The sequence below is a fragment of the Neomonachus schauinslandi genome, chromosome 8 (genome assembly GCF_002201575.2).
Source record: "Neomonachus schauinslandi chromosome 8, ASM220157v2, whole genome shotgun sequence".
NCBI lineage: Eukaryota > Metazoa > Chordata > Mammalia > Carnivora > Phocidae > Neomonachus > Neomonachus schauinslandi.
This window is the reverse complement of record NC_058410.1, coordinates 101,074,814-101,097,422: the sequence shown is the minus strand read 5'-3', so window position 1 is coordinate 101,097,422 and position 22,609 is coordinate 101,074,814. Positions and strand designations below refer to the sequence as shown.

The following is a 22,609-nucleotide window of genomic DNA, read 5'->3' as shown; positions in this document are numbered from 1 at the left end:
CCCTGCTCATTGGGGAGTCTGCTTCTCCTTCTGCCCTTCACCCTGCTCATTCTCTCCCTCGCTCTCTCTCTCAAATAAATAAATAAGGTCTTAAAAAATAAAATAAATTTTCAGGTAGAAAGGACTTTGGAATTTTGATTTTATTCATAATTTATGGTTTCATTACATAATGATAAAATACTTTTATACCTCTGTTTCATCGAACTTATAGATTTTTTTGTTGTGTTGATCTAATATCCTTTTTTCTTTTTTTTAATTTGAGGGAGGAGGGGGGCAGAGGGAGAGAATCTCAAGCAGACTCCCTGTTGGGCCCAAGACAGCGTTCTATCTCATCACCTCAAGATCATGACCTGAGCCGAAATCAAGAGTCAGATGTTCAACCAACTGAGCCATCCAGGCACCCCATTTCCCAGTTTTTTATTTTTCCATTCTGGATCTAAATAATTTTAGAAGAAATCATTTTTTAAAATTTTTTATTATTATGTTAATCACCATACATTACATCATTAGTTTTTAATGTAATGTTCCATGATTCATTGTTTGTGCATAACACCCAGTGCTCCATGCAGAACGTGCCCTCCTCAATACCCATCACCAGGCTAACCCATCCTCCCACTCCCCTCCCCTCTAGACGATGGACTCTAGAAGAAATCATTTCAATTCACCAACCTCTCCCTGCTTTCAAAGTGAAAATAGCAATAAAGGCCTTTATTTAATTTATAAATGCAATTATCAGCAATGACTATAAGTCTAAAACTTATATTTAATGAAAAATATAATGCATAAAATATTGAATATGTTCAGTAAATGTATTGAATAGTGTATATGCAATAAAAAACTTTGAAAACCATGAATCCTTGTGGTGCTGCTAATATTTCCTTTTCCTTATGTGGTTTTCTGCCAGAGGTAATATTATCTCTCCCTTTCTGATTGTTTTTACATTACTGGAGGCATCAACGTGATGCATTTTTCAGCAAATTCTGCATATGTTGTGGATCCATGTGTGTAGTTTTGTTTCTTTAAGTGTATGATGTGTAGATTTGCTTTTTAATTTTGCAGGCACTAGGTCTATTTCTGTTCTCAGAGTTCTCTAAATATTTAATTGTACAGATAAAATTAACTTTTGACCTGGGAATTTCCAGTAAAAGATACAATGATTTGATTGTCCTTTTTCACTGTCTTTTGAAACCACAAATCTAATTTAGTTGAAAATAAGAAATATAATTTGTTTTTACAGACCCAAAATATTGCTATTTTAAATATTGACCATATGGTCTAGTATTTATAGAGTCTAGTATTTTTAAAAAATATTTTTATTCATTTATTTGAGAGAGAGAGAGCGCACATGAGAGAGAGCACGAGTAGTGTGAGGGGCAGAAGGGAGAAGCAGACTCCTTGCTGAGCGGGAAGCCAGATGACAAGGGGCTTGATCTGGGACTCTGGGATCATGACCTGAGCCAAAGGCAGACACTTAACTGACTGACCCACTCAGGTGCCCCTAGAGTCTAGTATTTATTAGTTATGTATTTCCAGTCTAGTTTCTATATAACTAGGTAATTTATCTCTTTTAGAACGTTTAATTATTTTTATTTTTGAAAAAAATTTATTTTAATCTTAATAAGTTAACATACCAGTGTAATGTTAGTTTCAGGTGTGCAATACAGTGATTCAACACTTCACACATCACTCAGTGCTCATCAGGACAAGTGCCCTCCTTCATCCCCATCACCTATTTCACTCATCCCCCTCCCTGCCCTGTAACCATCAGTTTAACAGTTTTTTCTTTTTTTTAAATTAAACTCAGTGGGTTAAGTTTTATGCTTTTGGGAAATTTTTCATTTAAATAATTTTATGAAATCAGGTAAAAATATTTTAAATATTTATATATTTTGCATATTTAATCTATTTTTGTACTTCCAATATTTTCGTTATATGCCTACATAGTCCATTAATTTCCACAAAAATTCACAAGTAAACTTAAAATTTAAAATTTATCTTTCCCTCTCATTTTCAGTTGTCTGTTTTAGTATGTGGTAGGACGACAATATAAATAGCTGGAGTCTGCATGGAGTATATGCATCCCGCAAACGAAGTTATGAAGCCTAGTACTGCTTCTTAAGCCTTCAAAGACAGAATGATATTTAAATAGCCCCCCTTTTCTCTTTTTTTCCATTATAAGTTCTTGCTTGTTTTCTTTATGACACTTATAGTGTATAATATATAGTTTACTTGTTGGCCTATTCATTGATATAATTCATTTATGACACAAATATTTGAGGGTCTCCTATGTGTGAAACATTCTGCTGGGTGCCTGGGAATACATCTGTGAAATGAACAGGAGAGGCAAGATTCCACTAGAATGTGAACTCCATGAAGATGGGACTTGGAGCCAGGGTTAGCCAGGCTGTCAGGAAGCTTGGTACCAAAAGAGATGCCCAGACCTCGGGAGAAGCTGCTGCTGGGATGAACTGGGAGCCTAAATTCATGGAAGCTTTCTGGAAGCTTGGTGCCCCAGGAGCTGCATAGGGTCAAAGGAGCCTGCCAGGATTCTGGGGCTGTAGGAGCTGCCTGGAGCTGTGGAAGCCAACAGAAGCCAGGGTAGATCAGCAGGCTAGGTTCATGGGGGCCCACTGGGGAGCCTGAAGCCAAGGAAGCTGCCTCGAACTTTGAGATCTACCTGCGGCCTCTGGAGCCAGCAACACTGGAGTGAGCTGGGGGCTGGGTTTGCAAGAGTCCATAAGGAGCTCCCTAGTCCTCAGGAGGTTGCCTGGTGCTGAGTTGGGCCAACTCTGAGATCTGTGGTGAAGTCAGGTGCTCACTTCACTCTACTTTCCCCATGGCCCATGCTGGGCTGCCCAGGACTGGGGGAAGTGAAGGAGGCTGAGTGTGAATCTTTACTGAGTCTTCTCTTATTTCTGTGCTTCACCCAGTTGCTGTATCCCTCACCTAGAATCCTTGGCTCTTGCGAAGGTATTTTTGTAAATGATGTTTTTGGGTGGGAGATGAGTGCTTGAAATTCTTATGCCGCCATTTTGCTGACATCACCCTGCAACCAACACTGACATTTTAAATTCTTACCTATATCATTAGATTTTTATCATATATAATGATTATAGTCATTTTATAAAGGAGGAAGTTGAAGCCTGAGCTGCTTTGTCACTATAGTTTAGTTTGCATTTTCTAGATTTATATGAATAGAATCACACAGTGTGCACACTTCGATGTCTTCTTTCACTCAGACTAATAATTTTGAAATCAATGCTGTTGGTTTATCCAGTTACAGTGAATGAGCATTTGGATTGTTTCTAGGTTTTAGCTATTACAAATAAACCTACTATGGATGCTGAAGTGTAAGTCTTGAAGAGATACATGTTTCCTTTTCTCATGGGCATATAGAAATGGAAAAGCTGGATCATGGAGTAGGTGTATAACTTTTTAATATGTCTGCAGATTCTCACATCTTCTAAACATTTTCTAATTTCTTTATGTGGGTCTGCGATAAATTGGAGAGTTACTTCTTGTATACACTGCAAAAGCCTGGATCAAACTTCATTTTTTTAAACATATGGACATCAATTTTTCCACCACCCTTTGTTGATAAGACTATTCTTTCTCCATTGAGTTGCCTCCCCACCACTGTCAAAAATCAGCTCTCCATATATAGCTGACCCTTGAACAACAGAAGTTTAAATTGTGTGAGTCCACTTATACATGGATTTTTTGATAAATACATTTACAGTACTGCACAGTACAGGACTATACAGAAATGATTTTAACAAAATTTTCTTTTCTCTAGCTTGTTTTATTGTAAGAACACAGTATATAATACATATAAATGCAAAATATGTGTTAATCTACTAATTATGTTATCAATAAGGCTTCTGGTCAACAATAGGCTATTAGTAGTTAAGTTTTGGAGGAACCAAAAGCTATATACAGATGTTCAACTGTGCAGGGTGTCAGTTCCCCTAACCCCTTTGTGTTGTTCTAGGGTCAACTCTATATGTATGTCTATTTCTAGATTGGTGATTTTGTCTGTCATTTCTTCTGTGCATAAGCACAGTTTTACTCCTTCTTTTCTAATTAGATGCCTTTTGTCTTATCTGATTGACTGGCCAGATCTAGTACAATGCTTGGTGATGAGAGTGGACATCTTTGCCTTTCTTTCTGATCTTAGAGGGAGAAAAAATCAAGTCTTTCACCATTACAGTGTTAGCTATACATTTTTTATAGCTTCTCTTTATCAAGTTGAGAAACTTCCCTTCTCTTTTTTATTTGCTGACAGTTTTATTAGGATTGGATATTAGATTTTGTCAAATGCTTCTTCTTTTTATCTATTGAGGTAAACATATGATTTTCTTTAGTTTGCTAATATAGTAGAACACAGTTTGATTTTAAGTGTTAGCTGAACCCTGCATCCATAGGGCAAATCCCAGTTGGTTAGGGTATATTATCCTTTTACTATATTGCTGGGTTAATTTATTAAATTTTTATTTGGAATATTTTCATCCATGCTCATGACAGCTATAGATTTTAGGGGTTTTTTGTTTGTTTTCCTCTTGCAGTGTCTCTGGTTTTAGGAGGAGGATAATACTAGTGTCAAAGAATAAATTGAAGAGTATTTCCTCCTACATAATTTTCTAGAAGAGATTGTGTAAACTCAGTATTAGTTCTTTAAATGTTTGGTATAATTCTTCCCTGAAATCATCTAGGCCTGGAAATTTCCCTTTGGGAAGCTTTAAAATTGTGAATTTAATTTCTTTAATGAGTATAGGATGATACATATACTCTGTCTCATCTTGGAGGCATCAGTAGTTAATGCTTGTTCTCCATCTCTCTGGCCAGACCTATTTCTTGACTACTTTCAACACTTCCTTCACTTTTTTTTAGATTTGTGTGTGTGTGTGTGTGTGTGTGTGTGTATGTTTTCTCATCTATAAAATGGGCCTACTTCACTTTGTTGTTATCAATCTTAAAAGATAAATCTCTCTGACATACCATTACTTTTTTTTTTCTTGGAAGGCTATATTGTATATGCTGTCAGATAATGCCCTCTTTTATTTTATCAATCAAACTTATAGGGAGGAGATCAAAATATCAAAAAAATAAGTAAGAACAAAGCTGATTCCTATTTTTGTTAAAATTTAATTTTATAGGCAAATATTTTGGAAATTTTGCACCACATTATCATTTATCTGGGCCGAGTCTAGCTGGGATGAATTATAAATACTAGAAAATATCACAAAAGAATCATTCATGTGGTTGCTTACATAAGTTTTTTATTCTAAAAGATGATTACTTTTGTTTAAAGAGCCATGAGACAAAGGTAGCTGTCAATCTTTGAATTTATTTTTTATTCAAGTAAAAACTCATCTAGTAGGAATGACAGTGATGTTACAGTGTCTCTCTCTCTTGCTCTTTTTTTTTTTTTTTGGTTTGTTGTTTCAGGAAACACGTACTTCTCCCTTTTAATCCAAAGTTCTAGGGACCGAAGGTCTATGGTTCTACAACTTTCAAAATTGTCATTTTGATTCAATTTGTTAAGTTTAAAGTACCAAATTTCTATCGAAGTCCAAAGTTGTCCTCGTAGACTTTGCTGCTTGTGTAAATTGCTGTATGGAAGAGATTTCTATAGATCCAGGAGAAAAAGATGAATTATGGAGTGGAACCATATTTGTAACTAACATGCCTACAATTTCCCCTGTGGTATGTGTCAATAATATGATGCAGCTCTCTTCACTTAGTCCTGTGCAATGCACACTGGGCATCTCAGTAAATTTTGTTTTCACATAGGCAAGTAGCCTTGCACTTTTCCTTAAGCAATTCATGTCCACAGCCAGCTGTTTTCTTCAAGGAATCACAGTTACTAAGGAGATCTTCAAACTCGCAACTGTTGGCTGTGACAAAAACAAATTAATTTCTCATTATCATTTTCCTCAGTAGCAGCAAAACAATCGTACATTCAAAAGTGCATGAGGCTGGTAGGACTGGACAAAACAATTCAACATCACTTATGCAATGATGGGCTTTCCCTTTCTTAAGGGACATATCAGGTGCCTTAGTTGAGCTCACTGATTAAACTATCACTTTTTTATTTTGAACTTGGCAATATGTTTCCAAAATAAATTGGCCTATTTTTCTCCCTTAGCCAAGAAAGTTAAATAAATATAAATAAATCTCTCTACACCTGCAGAGTCTAATATGGGAACAGCTAGTCACATGTAGATATGTAAATTTAAATTATTCTAAATTAGATAAAATAAAAAAATTAGTTCCTTAATCTTACTGGCCACATTTCAAATATTCAAAGGCCACATGTGACTAGTGGTTACTTGTAAGACACATGCTGATAGAGAACATTTCCTTCATTTCATACTGTGGAATAGCACTGCTTTAGACTCCAATGCTTGTTTTCTGGAGAAAGGAATTTCTATGGGAAGATGAAGATGCAAAACAATGATAATATGCCCCCTTTCCTTCTGGTATTTCTTCTTGGATCCTCCCCAGGGGCCACAAACTCAACAAATATCAAACTAAACTCATCATACTACTCACATGGCTGACAATTCTTGGGTATGGTCTCCCTGTATCCCCTCCCACAATCTCAGAGAAATGGCTCTCCAAGATTTCCTAGGCCAAGAACTGGATCAGTTTGAATTCCTTCTTCCCTGCTGCTGACCAGCAAACAATCAGCACAGGTAACAAACACTGGTTATTCTATTTCTTGTTTTCCAACCCTGTCCAATTCTCTTCATTTATTTTGTCAGTAATGCAGTAGAAAGATTTTTTTTTTTTTTAAACCCATGGTTTTCAATGGTTTTCTAGCTGGCTTCCATACTGTTTTTCCATACTGTTTTTTTTTTTTTTTTTAATTCTATTATGTTATGTTAGTCACCATACAATACATCATTGGTTTCTGATGTGGTAATCCATGATCCATTGTTTTCATATAACACCCAGTGCTCCATGCAGTACGTGCCCTCCTTAATACCCATCACCGAGCTAACTAATCACCTCCCCCCCAAAACCCTGTTTGTTTCTCAGAGTCCATAGTCTCTCATGGTTCATCTCTCCCTCCAATTCCCCCTCCCCATATGTTTTTCCATACTATTGCTAGAAAGCTCTTTATAAAACACGGTTCCAATGCTGTCACTCTTTTGTTTAAAATCTTTCAATTGAGTGCTTATTGATAATAGGATAAATTACAAGCTTCTTACCAAATAGCATTCAGCAGAGCTATAAATATGTAACTTTTTCTCTTCTTTAGCTGATTTATAGCTTTAATGTCATCAATATTCTGAATTATAGGTATATAATTCAGTCAGTAAGAATGCTAACTAAAGATGAATGCATTTGAAAGGTAAAAATCTCAATGAATGAGATTCATTCAACTCTATTATTCATAACAATTTTAATACAAGTATCCCAACTATAAAAATCTAAGAGCTATTTTTACTTCTATTCATTACAACATTAGAAATTATATATATGACATTTATTTTTCTCTCCTTTTGCAACAATATTTTTGTGGGTTCTGTGAGCCAACACTATATACAGATTTGATTTTGTCATTAAAAATGTGCAGTAAACTACTATCAAATTATAGGGAAAGTGATTATTTATTAAGTTAAACACTATTCCAATTATACTATAGAAAAAAAGTAGTCAGCATAATGAACTCCTTAGCACAAAAGTAGTATAATAATAACTAAAATAATACTAAAATAATAAAAATAATAATTTAAAAATACATTGATGGAAGATCTTTCATTATCTTACATATGGTAATATTCTTTTCATTACAAATAATATGTAGGATACTAAAGTGTGTAAAATGTTTACATAAACACACACTATATTGAGTAACATCTTATAAAGATATTATTTGAATTGGTTACTTTAGGAGATTTCTTAACCCATAAAAAGAAAATAAAATATCAACTTTTTATTATAATAGCAAGGTGATCACTCCAAACTTACTGCATAATCCATTGTCACAGTTACCAGGGCAACTAGCACAAGGTGTTCCTTGTTGGTAAGGGGTATTCTTTTTACTCACATTATTGCCACTGAAATTTAAAATACATAATGTCAAATATTTTTCACTTTACAGTTTAGTTTATATTCCCCAAGGGCAGTATAAATTAACAAATATACATAACTACAAATGTTTTCAGTTATGTTAAAAAACTGAAAAATTACAATTCCTAGTGAGTAATTCAGGTAACATTCAAATTAAGAAAATACTTCACATATTGACCCATCTCCTTGACTATAATTCTTCAGACTGAGCAACTAAATCAGATTAAATGGAGTCTGAAGTTTTCAGAGTATATTTCAATGTGGCCACACTCTCTTCATCTCCTAGTAGACTTGATCAAATTGGTAAGGCAGTACAGCCCAATGTGTTAGCTAGAGGTAGAGTATATTCCCTAGAGAGACAAAAGAGCTCCTGGGAGGCAGGAGGTTGCAGTTTGGAAAAGGATATTTGATGTTACAATATCATTTTATATTTGAAAGATAATAAAATACCAAGTTTCTCTAATATAATCTAGAAACAGTAAACTCCAGTATATATATATATATATATATATAGCTTTAATATACACATACATATATGTGTGTGTGTATATATCTATATACAGTATTTTACCTTCTAGATGGAGGTAGTGATACTTAAGTAGTTAGTGTGCGTGTTTCTGGGACAGGCAGAAAAAAGAAATCTGTGAGTTTCTAGAGGTATTTGAGAGATTTTTAAACTTACCAAAAGGGGAATGTTCGTTCAAAAATTTTGACAAGCATGAATATCCAGAGTGATAATCTGGATTATCACTTACAGCTTGCTGATGATCATTACTTATTGTCCATTTAATTTATTTGAATTACAAGGGAATCCAAATCTCAGTAGTATCAAGTGGGCCAAGAACACAAGGCCATGTATCTGAATCTCACCTCTTCACAGAATATAACTGACCATGTGTGAGCCCCTGGAAAAATGTGAAATAGACACAAACATGTTCTGGAAGTTCTCTTATCCCTGCTTGCCCTCATTATTCACTCCAACTCTCACTTCAGATGCCTTGCTCCTGATCCTCCTCTCTTATAGCCAGCCAGTGAGTTTGGATGCATTCTCCTAAGACCTTTCAATTCTTTCTACTAAACCCTAAGAAGTGCTTGCAGGAAAATGACATTGGAGGTCATACTTCTCACCCTGGAGATCCATATGCTCGGGTTATCTACAATCTCAAAATAAATCCTATAGGCCTTGGTTCTAGGGGTCCCCCGGTCTCCAGTGGCAAGAAACTTCAAACATTAAAAGAAAGTAAGGTTAACAGATAAGTTCAGATTAGATCTTCAATATATCCACAGAATTTATTGTAGGTAAATTCAAACACAATCCTTGATGAAAGAACATTTTCCAGCTACTGGTAAAGACCTTAAAGGATGGTTCATTATGGAGATTTTGTGAAAACTTCTGAAAAGCAAAGACTGAAGATGTGGTTCTTTTCTGGACTCTGAAGTACATTAAAGATCTCTTGAAAAAACATTGAGATGAAAAAGAATGAATCATCTGTGATGGTAATAATGTAGGTGGTGTTATAGATAAGCAGGGCAAGGAACCTGTTAGCAGGAAGAGCTGAAATCACAATCTGCCATCCCCTACTTTCCACTCCATTACCTTCCCTTGCTTAACCATCAAGCTGCCACCCTCCTAAAGTGTGAAGTTGATGAGAACTGATGATATCAAATTTAGAGAAATGCACACTGCCCAGGCTCATGGAATAGCTGTGAGCCCAAGGGAAAAGTGACTGAGAGAAAAGATGTCACTCTGTAACTGAGGGAAGAGAGTTTCAGATTTTATACTTGGATTTGAGAACCTGGTCTCTTCCCTGATAAGTTGAATGTATCTCAACTTAAAAGGCATTTCTAAAGATTTATACCTTCTGGATGGACCTAGAGGGCATTATGCTAAGTGAAATAAGTTAGATAGAGAAAGTTAGATAAAGATACAATATGATTTCACTTATACAGGGATTCTAAAAAAATAAACAAAAATAAAAAATAAAAAGCAGAAACAGACCATAAGTACAAGAACAAAATGATGTTTGCCAGAGGGGTGGCAATGGGGGGTGGGCAAAATAGTTGAAGGGGAGTGGGAGGTACAGGTTTCCAGTTATGGAATAAATAAGTCATGGGGATAAAAAGTACAGCATAGGGACTAGAGTCAATAGTATTGTAATAGTTATAATAGCATGGGATGCCTGGGTGCCTCATGCAGTTTAGTGTCTGCATTTGGCTCAGGTCATGATCCCGGGGTCCTGGGATTGAGTCCCACATCAGGCTCCCTGCTCAGAGGGAGCACCCTCTGCCTGCTGTTCCTCCTGCTTGTGCTTTCTGACAAATAAATAAATAAAAATCTTTAAAAAAATAAAAAAATAGTTATAATAGCATTGTATGGTGACTGCTGATAGCTACACATGTGGTGAGCATAGCACAAGGTATAGACCTGTCACTATGTCATGCACATAAAACTAAGGTGACATTGTGTATGAACTACATATCAATTTTAAAAAAATGAAAAAAAGGATTTATTCCTTTGCTTTACTGAAATATGACTTATATTCTAGTTTGTTTACTATACAAGAATTTTAAAATAGTAATTTGTACATAGGATTATTGCATGAAACTCTAAAGTATATACTTACGCAGGACAATATTGGCAAACATAGTAGTATTTTAGATTTTCTTGATTGGGGCAATAGGCAATTCCACATCCAACATGGTAAGAAGAGTACCAAACAAGCTACAATTCCAAAAAGAAGTATATGAGAGTACATTAAAGAAGAGGGAAAATATTGAAAAAAATGTAGCAAATGTAAAACTGAAAAAATGTTATTATTATAGTTTGTAGCCAAGTACCTTTTGAAAACATTTAGTTCAATTATTGAAGAAAATCACAAATTTTAAAATATTAAATCTTAAAGTACCTTCACTATTTTATCCATTTCTAAGTTTGAAAAAGTAGAGAGTATGCTTCCTTACCAAGAGTTTTTCAAGTGATGGAAAAAAATGACAGCTCAAGATGAAGTACCACCCAATGCCAGGACTATTATATCTATTCAGGCTCTTACCCAAATTGAACATTGGACTTGGTCATAATTTAGAGATGCTTTCATATTAGAGCATTTGTGGTAGAAGTATTTTCATTTGTTTGTCTTACCTGGGTGTAATGTCCAACAACTGCACCAGAACTCTTAGGTCCTACACCATAGACAAAATTATGGTGCTCCTCATACCAGTTTTGGATTGCATCTGACCATGGGGCAGGGTAGCTTGACATATAGAGATTCTCACCACATTTTGTACCTAAAGAGAAATGGATCATCCTTGAGGAAGCAATAATATATGCAATGGCAAAAGAAATCAACTATATAAACACAAGGATGTTGCCCTTCAAACACAGTGCCTATTCTGTTAATACGTAATAAAAGGGCTTCTGTCCTTCTCAGCTCTAAAGCTGAATAGAAGACAGATCTGTCTAGGGGGACCTGAGTAGCTTAGTGGGTTAAGTGGCTGACCCTTGATTTCAGCTCAGGTCATGATCTTGGGGTCCTGAGATCAAACTCTGCATCAGGGTTCCCACTCAGCAGAGAGTCTTCTTGAAGATTCTCTCTCTACCTCGGCCCTTCCCCTTGCTCACACACACTCTCTGTCTAAAATAAATAAATCTAAAAAAAAATAAAGATCTGCCTAGGATGCTGAGGCTGACATCAGCATGCAAAACTTTGAATAGGTTAAGAAGACCTTATTATTCAAAAATCCTCTGGAGTTTCAGAGATGCATTCTTTTTCAAGCTAAATTCTTCACATTGTAATGACTCCTATGCTCTCAGCTTTGTACTGTAAATTTGCAAAAGGCAGTGACCAACTTTTATGCTTTTTCTCTTTCTCTTGTCCACCCTCACCAGAGAGTTTTTACATATTGGACCCTGTCTAAATGTTTATGATTATGATTTTGTGTGAACTTGGAAAAAGAGTTCTACAGGCAGCCTATAAGAGCCCCAATTAACAGGCAACTGACATCAGGAGGGATGGCAGATTTCAAAGCTTTTGGATTCTCTCTTAATCACTAAATCAGAATATCTTAAGGCCAAATCTTCCTCCTTTAGAATTAGGCAAGAAGAACCTTGCCGAAGGTGACATCAGCAAGACGGTGGAGTAGGGAGCCTTGGACTCTCTTTCCCTTAACAAACACACTGATCCAGCAACAATTTCCAAAAAAATTGCCTTGGTGGGAAATCCAAAACTAATTGAAAGACTCCTAGACCCTGGGAGAATATGAACCCTGACTCACTGAAGTCTGTAGTGAAACTGGGACACCCTCTTGCTAGAATGCTTACCCTCAGCACAGTGCCTGCCATATGATCAGGAAAAGGTCCCCTAACCCCCAACTTCTCCCAGGGGAAGGAAGGAGTTGGTTCTTGTGTGGCAGCATCCCAACCTTCCCTATGGAAACTCCCCAGATGGCTGGCTTCTGTCTTGGTAGTCTTGGAGCTCTGACAGTCAGGCACAGGCTAGCCATCTGTAGGAGAATGGAGATGGTGGCTTGAGCTGGTAGATACCATATCTCCTCCCCTTGGCTTAGCACAGAGCAAGCAAATGAAAAATCTTAGTTCTCAGCTTCCTCCTGGGGAAGCAAAGAATTGATCAGGGTGTCCAATGCTCCAATTTCTCCAGGGGTCCCTAAAGAACTGACTTCTGTCTTGCTTGTCTTGAAGCTCTGATGGGTTTGACATAGTTACAGTGTTACTTCCTGGGGGAGAACAGAGATGGTGGTTTGGATTGGTAGATGCCATGGCTCTTCTCCCCAGCTCAGCACAGAGCAAGCAAGCAAATACCATAGCTGCCTGTTTCTCCCTGTAGTGGGAAAAAGTTGGCCTGGGCATCCAGTGCCAGAAATTTTCCAGATGCTGCCCAGAGGATTGACTTCTGACTTGCCTCTCTGAAAATGTTAACAGATCTAGCATAACCAAGATGTGGAGCTCATGAGGCTAGAGATTTGGGTTCATAGTTGCCATAGCTTCCCTTCCTAGTTCAGCACAGAGTGAGCAGATAAAAACCTGAGCTTCTAGCCTCTTCCTGAGTAGGGAAAGAGTTGGATGGAATGCCCGAAGATCTATCTCTTTCAGGAGGCTGCCTGAGGAACTGACTAGAGATCTTTTCTGATCATGATTTGATTGGACATTCTCCAAAGATGCACAAATGGCCAACAGGTATGTGAAAAGGTGCTCAATGTTGCTAATCACAGGGAAATGCAAATCAAAACTACAGTGAGATATCACCTTATACCTGTCAGGATGTCTATTATGGGGAAAATAAAAAGGACAACAAGCGATGATAAGGATGTGGAGAAATTAGAATCCTGGATACTTTTGTTGGTCCTAAAAAATGGAGTAACTGCTGTGGAAAAAAGCATAGAGGTTCCTCAAAAAATTAAAGGTAGAACTACCAAATGATCCAGTAATATCACTTCTGAGTATTTATCCAAAAGAATTGAAATCAGGATTTTGAAGAGACATTAGCATTCTTTATATTCATTGCAGCACTATTCACAGTAGTCAATATATGAAAACCTAAAATCCATGGACAGAAGAATGGATGAACAAAATGACACACATATATATACAATGAATGTCATTCATCCTTAAAAAAGAAGGAAATTCTGCAACAGTTGGTTGAGACACTATGGATGAATCTTGAAAACATGATATTAAGTGAAATAATCCAGTCACAGAAAGATAACTACTGCATGATTCCATTATATAAAGTACCTAAAATAGCCAAATTCATAGAATCAAAGAATAGAACAGTGATAGATAAGGATGGGGGGAAGGAGAAATGGGGAATTACCAATCAATGGGCATAAAGTTTCAGGTAAGCAAGATGAATATGTTCTAGATGAATAAATTCGCTATACAACGTTGTACCTAGTCAGTAATATCATACAGTACAGTTAATTATTTGTTAAGGGTGTAAGTCTCATGGAGTGTTTTTAATAACAATAAAAGAAATAACTTGTTGCCCAGGAACTTTTCTCTATCTTTTCAAGCTCTCAATTATGAGTTACATTTGGGTAGCTTGAAATATAATGTCTACCTGCTGCTTAAAGAGAGTATAAAATATTCTTGGGTATCTCTTTTAATATGGAAAAAAGAAACTGAGAATCTAATAGTAGACTTGCATCTTTAAGACCATTTGTTTTAATCTTTACTGAATGCAGTCATTCTCTTCATAATTTCATTAATAGAACAGCATCAACAATATAAGTAATAATGTGATGAAATTAAAGGTAAAAATTCATTGCTTTCAAATTGAGCTTGCCTATATGTATATTATGGTTGATAACATAAATAAATATTTGATGTAAAGGTTTATGCATAAAACATTTTTTCTTTCATAGTATAATACTTGATAAGGATTCAAAAATTAAAAAATGAACCAACATACCCAAAGTATTTATCATGATTTTATAAATTTAAGTATTTTTAGAGCAAAAGTCACAAAATTCAGGAAAAAGTCACCATAATTTAGTATCTTATGAATATAAAAGAAGAGATATGAAAACTTCAAACAGCTACCCAGTATCACAAAAAAGAGCAGAGGATTAGAAATAATTAAGCCTGGTTAACTTTCCAGTATATGACACACTTCAGATTGTGTCTTGGGGAAGTCATTCCTCCCCAGTCCTCATCTTCTCATCTTTAAATCTGGAGAAATAATGATACATGACCTGTTGACTCATGAGCTGGTTGAAAGAAAAAATTAAGTATTGCTTCAGATGTCATTTGAATAATGTAAACAATCAACAAGCACAAAATGGTACCTATAATTCTCTCTCCTTCTACAGATACTTTAATTTTAAAAAGAACACTATAGGGGAGCCTGGATGGCTCAGTCGGTTAAGCAACCAACTCTTGATTTCAGCTCAGGTCATGATCTCAGGGTTGTGTAATCAAGCCCTGAGTAAGGTGTAAGGCTCCACACTGGACATGGAGCCTGCTTGGGATTCTCTCTCTCTCTCTCCCTCTGCCCCTCCGCCTGCTCCCTTCCCCCCCCCCCCCGCTCACACACTCTCTCTCTCTAAAAAATAAAAATAAAAAAATAATAAATAAATAGAGCAGTATAAGCAACATTTATTCTCGAAATCTTCTTATAACACCCCAGAATGTTCCATTCTATTTGATTTTTCCAATATTATTTTATTTGTTCATTTATTCAAAAAATACTCATTTACGTACTCGTTTTTCGGTCCTCTGGCACGCTGTGTTCTAAAGTGCACTTGTTTGCCCACTTTTGGGCATTTGATGCTGCTTCTCGGTTCCATTCCTAAATGTCACAAGAAAAAAATACACTTAAAGATTCAACTCCAACAAAGCATATGGTTTATAATCTGATTGGTAGGTTGATTTGCACTACTTTAAACTTCTATGTAGTATCTGATCGTTAGTGGTATGAAAAGACCTTTTTGTTAGGGGTATATATGTGTGTGTGTGTGTTTATCTGCTCCAGTGCCAATATCCACATGAAGAGAAGTTCATAAATGATGTGTCTAATGATAGAAATATCTAATATAATATCTGACAATTTATGATAGTACAGGAACCACACGTAGGATTTTTAGTAATGGGGCTACTCTAAATACTCAAGGTGTGAAGTCTTTGTATTATATTTCCTTAGTAATAAGCAGGCCTAGATTATTCCCAATTCCACTTGCAGCCCATTGCATTCAAATGGAAGATAGTCTAGTGTTTATGAACTATGCTATGGAAAGTGGGCTCGTATTTACCCACAGGACTCTTCGGCTCCTGAGTCTGAGCCTCACGTTGTCATAGAGATTACTTAAAAAGAATAAAATACATGAAAGAAAAGGACCTCCTTTATTTTAGGCTAGGGCAGATAGTGAACAAAAAGTGCAATGGCTTCACACTTGGTATCTGAAGATCTGGCTTCTAATTTTGCCTTCCCGACTTAATAGCCCCACACCCTTGCTAGATTATTTAACCATTAAAAATGAAAATTAATTTCTTCATGCCCATAACACAGCTCAAATAAAATAGCAGAATAGAAGCAAAACTTTGTAAGCACAAAGTTCTTAAGAGATGCCAGTTACCAGCTCCCTGCTCTTATCACTGCTGATTCACACCATTAGCTTTTATCGCTGCCTCTTACCATCTTTAGCATGTTGCTGGCAGGTGGAGAGACTGATTTCCTTAGTTCATTGTGTTTATTTACAATCTCTTTTTGGACTTGCGTTTGAGTAGCTAGCAAAGCAGTAAAGGATGGATCCTAAAGGGAGATAAAATTAGGGTTATCTTCTTAACATTTGTTAAAATTGCATTTAAAAGTGAATAAGCGAATTCAAGGGAACAAAAATCATTTTAAGAGCATGCAGTTCAAATCAATATTAGTTGTTAAGCATTGCCAATGAACCTGAGCCAAAGCTATGACAGATAGGAAAGAAGAAATTTGAAGCTTTGAGAAGGATGAAATTCATGGCATGACAAATTAAAATCTCTGAGGCCACAGATGCCAATTTCTAGTTTCAAGGTAATTCTTAATGTGCTTTTTCTCCTTTCATGGCCCTTCCCAATCCCCTGTTACCTCTCTGGTCCATCTCCTGGTCTTCATTTATAAAATTATTTAAGAAATATATTTTGCTCTTTTGCACTGCTACATGTTTGTTAATCAGATTCTCTACTTTCTGCCGCATATGGTTTCCTGCACCTTCTCTGTGATTCTTCTAGACATATGAGTGATAATATTTTATAACCCCAAAGGCACACAACAGGAACATTAAAACATATTCATTCATATTTGATCAGGCTGCAGCAAGTAGGATGAGGGTGGGGCTCAAGATTCACCCTTGACTTTAAGGGAAATTTAACCTGATACAGTCTGTATTTAGAGAAATAATGTATTCATAATATATTTAGAGAAAGAATGTTCAGGAGTTCAAAGTTCATTCAATACTCTAGTAAAATTATTCCTATTATGGTAGATATTATGATCTATTATATTACAATCTGTATTTCTGAATGCCAAATGAGTTTTCAGCCAGTGTCAGAATTCTCTAGTCTGATAAGTTCTAGTCCTAGTAGTCTCTGGTCCTGGGATGTCTTCCTGTATGCCCAGAGTTAGAGATGGAGAAACAGCAATGACCAGAGCTCCTCACATTCAGAGATTTTCTGATCAAGAGATAGACACCGTATATGGGAACTAACCCCCAATTATTGAAGAGGATGATTGATCTTGGCCTTGGGATTATTTAAAGCAAAGTAGTTTATTCAAATTAGAAGATTTGAATTCAAGAGTTGGGCTCTCACATACCAAGTTTTTGCGCATGAATAAGAAAGCAAAATAGGGCGCCTGGGTGGCTCAGTTGGTTGGGCGACTGCCTTCGGCTCAGGTCATGATCCTGGAGTCCCCGGATCGAGTCCCGCATCGGGCTTCCTGCTCAGCAGGGAGTCTGCTTCTCCCTCTGACCCTCCTCCCTCTCATGCTCTCTGTCTCTCATTCTCTCTCTCTCAAATAAATAAATAAAATCTTTAAAAAAAAAAAAAAGAAAGCAAAATAAACACTAAGACTTTTAGAGGTAGATTTTTTTAATGTAAAAAGTAAGTAAAACTTTATCATATAGAAATGATGAAAATTAAACATGGCGATATATGAAGCTGTGCTAATTTAAGGTTATGTTATTGTTAATTTTCTTTGAGATCACACTGAAGCACATTAAATAAAATAAATGGGAAAAGATCTCATGGGGAGAGGACTATCATTAGCTTTTTTTTTATCATTTTTTAAAATCTTATTTTATTATGTTATGTTAATCACCATACATTACATCATTAGTATTGGATGTAGTGTTCCATGATTGTTTGCGTATAACACCCAGTGCTCCATTCAATATGTGCCCTCTTTCATACCCATCAGCAGGCTAACCCATCCCCCACCCCCCTCCCCTCTAGAACCCTCAGTTTGTATCATTAGCTTTTTAAATCACAGACCAGTGTGTCCATTAGAAAAATAATTCAAGCATGACATGTAATTTTAACTTTTTGGTGGTCACATTAAAAAAGTAAAAGAATCCAGTGATATTAATTTATTTTATAATTTTTTAAATGTTATTTCATCATGATAAGTACACTCGTTAATCCCCATCACCTATTTCCCCCATCCCCTCATCTACCCCCCTCTGGTAACCATCTATTTGTTCTGTATAATTAATAGTCTGTTTTTTGGTTTCTCTCTCTCTCTCTTTTTTTCCTTTTCTCATTTGTTTTGTTTCTTAAATTGCCCTTATAAGTGAGATCATATGCTATTTGTCTTTCTCTGACTTATTTTGCTTAGCATTATATTCTCTAGCTCTATCCATGTTGTTGCAAATGACAAGATTTCACTCTTTTTTATGGTTGAATAATATTTCATTATATATATATACACACATTATATACATACATTATTCTATCTATCTATCATTTATCTATCATCTATCATCTATCTATCATCTATCTATCTATCTATCTATCTATCTATCTATCTATCTATCATCTATCATCTATCTATATCACATCTTCTTTATCCATTCATCTATCAGGGGATATGTGGGCTGCTTCCATAGTTTGGTTATTGTAAATAATGCTGCAATAAACATAGGGGTGCATATATCTTTTCTAATTAGTGTTTTCATATACTTTGTGTAAATACCTGGTAGTGAAATTACTGGATCATATGGTAATTCTATTTTTAATTTTTTTGGGAAACCTTCATATTGTTTTCCACAGTGGCTGCTCCAGTTTGCATTTCCACCAACAGTGCACAATGGTTTCTTTTTCTCTACATCCTTGCCAATAAGTTGTTTTTTGTGTTGTTGATTTTAGCCATTTTGACAGGTGTAAGGTGGCATCTCATTGCAGTTTTGATTTGTATTTCCCTGATGATGAGTGCCACTGAGCATCTTTTCATGGGTCCATTGGCCACCTGTAGGTCTTCTTTGGAGAACGTCTGTTCATGTCTTCTGTCCATTTCTAATTGGATTATTTTTGTGTTTCTGTTGAGTTGTTTCAGTCCTTTACATATTTTGGATATTTACCCTTTATCAGATATGTCATATGCAAATATCTTTGCCCATTCAGGACGTTGCCTTTTAGTGTTGATTGTTTCTTTGGCTGTGTGGAAGCTTTTTATTCTGTTGTAGTCACAATAGTTTATTTTTGCTCTTATTTCCCTTTCCTCAACAGACAGATCTAGAAAAATGTTCCTACAGCTGATGTCAGAGACATTACCTCCTGTGCTCTCTCCTAGGATTCTTATGGTTTCAGGTCTCACATTTAGGTCTTTAATCCATTTTGAGTTTACTTTTGTGTATGGTACAAGAAAGTGGTCCAGTTTCATTCTTTTACATGTGGCTGCAATGTGTTTTCCTAACACCATTTGTTGAAGAGACTGTCCTTTTCCCATTGCATATTCATTCCTCCTCTGCTGAAGATTAATTGACCATATAATTGTGGATTTATTTCTGGGTTTTCTGTTCTATTCTACTGATCTATGTGTCTGTTTTTATGCCAGTACCATGCTGTTTTCATTACTATAGCTTTGCAATGTAACTTGTTATGTAATGAATTGTGATACCTCCAGTTTTGCTTCTCTTTTCTTTTTCATTTTTTTTCAAGACTGCTTTGGTTATTTGAGGTCTTTTGTGGTTCCAAACAAATTTTAGGATTCTTTATTCTAGTTCTGTGAAAAATGCTGTTGGTATTTTGATAGGGATTGCATAAAATCTGTAGATTGCTTTGGGTAGTACAGACGTTTGTTCTTCCAACCCATGAGAATGTCTTTCCATTTCTTGGCATCATTATGAACTTCTTTTATTACTGTTTTATGGTTTTTAGAGTACTGGCCTTTCACCTCTTTGGTTAAGTTTATTCCTAGATATTTTTCTGTTTTGGGTGCAATTATAAATGGAATTCTTTTCTTATTTTCACTTCCTGCTGCTTCATTATTAGCATATAGGAATGCAACAGGTTTCTGTGCATTGATTTTGTATCCTATGACTACTGAATTTATGTATCAGTTCTCGTAGTGTTTTGGTAGAGTCTTTAGGGTTTTCTATATAGAGTATCATGTCATGTGCAAGTAGTGAGAGTTTTACTTCTTCCTTACCAATTTGGATGCCTTTTATTTCTTTATGTGTTCTGACTGCTGTGACTAGGACTTCTAGGACTCTGTTGAGTAAGTGTGGTGAGAGTGAACATCCTTGTCTTGTTCCTGACCTAAGGGGGAAAGCTCTCACTTTTTCACCATTGAGTATGATGTTGGCTGTGAGTTTTTCACATAAGGCCTTTATTATGTTTGCATACTTATTATTACCTACTTTGCAGAGGCTTTTTATGATGAATGGATATTGTACTTTGTCAAATGCTATTTCTGTATCTATTGAAATGATTGTATGGTTTTTATCCTTTCTCTTATTCATGTGACATATTGCATTGATTGTTTCACAAATATTGATCCACTGTTGCATTCTGGGAATAAATCCTACTTGATCATGATGTTTGATTTTTAAAATGTATTGACATTATTTTAAGTAATAAATTTTACTTTTAATGGGTTGACTAATAATCTACAAAAATAATATGTCTACATCCTAATCCCCAATTTCTGCCAATGTGACCTTCTCTGGATATAGTTAAGGATTTCAATATTAATCATCCTAGATTATCCAAGTAGGACCTAAATCCAATGACAAGTATCCTTATAAAAGACACAGAGAGGAGAAGGTGATGTGCAAAGGGAGGCAGAGAATAGGTGTAGCCACAAGACTACTTATCGCAGTGATTGGTCAAAGCCACCGTAAGCTAAAAGACATGGAACACATTCCCTCCTAGATCCTCCAGAGGGAGTGTGGCCTTGTTGACACCTAGATTTTAGGCTTCTGGCCACCAGAACTGTGAGAGAATAAATTTCTGTTGTTCTAAGTCACCCAACTTGCATTCATTTCTTAACAACAGCCTTGAGAACCTAATACATTATTTATTTATCCAAAATATTTTCATCATGTATTGAATATCTAAGTTATTAATGATATATTTTCTTCTTCTTCTTCTTCTTTTTTTTTTTTTTGTACTAAATCTTTGAAATCTAGTGTGTGTTTTACACTTACGGTATATTTTGTCCTGGATAAGCCGCATTGTATAAGTGTTCAATAGCCACATGTGACTAGTGGTTACTGGAGAGCTCAGCCTTAGACTGCCATCTAGATAATTGTGTTAAGTGATCTCTTTGCTTAAGTTTATTCCTAGATATTTTCCTTTGTGATGTACTTTGTGATGTACCAGACACTCTTCCCCTTCTACTCTCAAAGGACCTAACCATCCCACAAAGTTGCCTGGATAGCTTTAGAAAGGTTTTCCAATTTAACTTTACCTTTCCTTCTGTGGGTATAGATGGAAGCAGCACAGCAGCCAGAAACACCACTAGTGGGAATAATGCCATTTCTGGGAAATAAGTCAAAGAGAACAAAGGTCTGCATTAAAACATGTAGTACACGGACCTCAGACTATGAGGAAAAGCCAATGTAGTGATCTTGGTTAGTTTAAAGGAACTGTAATTCCCACATTCATAAAAAATGTGGCAAGAGGAGATTGTTATTTGGTGTCAGTAGAATCATAGTGGAACCAATTTTGTCACTGATAGGGACAATAAAAAATAAAATGAAACACTTGACTGATGCTCTTAAAGTATACATCTAAAGGCTAGGGACATGTCATCATATTTCTGCTCAGCTCTATTGCTTCTAAGTTCATTAAAAATGTGGAAAAAAGGGGCACCTGGGTGGCTCAGTCGTTAAGCGTCTGCCTTCGGCTCAGGTCATGATCCCAGGTTCCTGGGATCGAGCCCCGCATCGGGCTCTCTGCTCGGCCAGGAGCCTGCTTCTCCCTCTCCCACTCCCCCTGCTTATGTTCCCTCTCTAGCTGTCTCTCTCTTTCTCTGTCAAATAAATAAAATAAAATCGTAAAAAAAATGTGGAAAAAATAGATTTCTTCAGAGTTAATTATGGTACTGCATTGATTATTCATCCCAATTTTGGGGAAAAGGTTATTTTCAGTATGCACTATCTCTTGTTTTGCTCTGCTCTATAAATAGTAGAACTGTTTGTTCTTTTATTTACACATGGTTCTAATCAAGATTCCAAGGTTATGTTTACACAGAAATAAATGTACAGGGGAGCCTGGATGGCTCAGTTGGTTAAGCGTCCAACTCTTGATTTCAGCTTGGGTCATGGTCTCAGGGTCATGAGATTGAGCCCCACGTGGGGCTCTGTGCTCAGTGTGGAACCTGCTTGTCTCTCTACCTCCCCCTCTGCCATTCTGCCCCAGGGGTGCATGTTCATATGCATTCTCTCTCTCTCTCTAAAATAAACAAATAAATCTAAATACATATATATATAAACACTTTATTAGTGGTTATTTCCCTGGTAGAGGGATTAAAAGTTATTTTGATTTTATTACTTATATTTGTCTATATCTCAAATTTCCCAGTATAAAAAAATA

The 22,609-nt window shown here is 36.0% G+C and overlaps 1 protein-coding gene across 1 annotated transcript; it reads right to left on the bottom strand.

Moving 5' to 3' along the window:
* Positions 1–5,769: 5,769 nt before the first annotated feature.
* CRISP2 (cysteine rich secretory protein 2) lies at positions 5,770–21,554 on the bottom strand. Its single transcript, XM_021692019.1, has 7 exons — positions 21,483–21,554; positions 16,230–16,346; positions 15,299–15,386; positions 11,222–11,367; positions 10,707–10,804; positions 7,981–8,069; positions 5,770–5,897 (listed from the first exon to the last, which is right to left on the bottom strand). Exons 1-7 carry the CDS (start codon positions 21,549–21,551, stop codon positions 5,770–5,772), a joined length of 735 nt encoding a protein of 244 aa, XP_021547694.1. The 5' UTR covers positions 21,552–21,554.
* Positions 21,555–22,609: the final 1,055 nt, after the last annotated feature.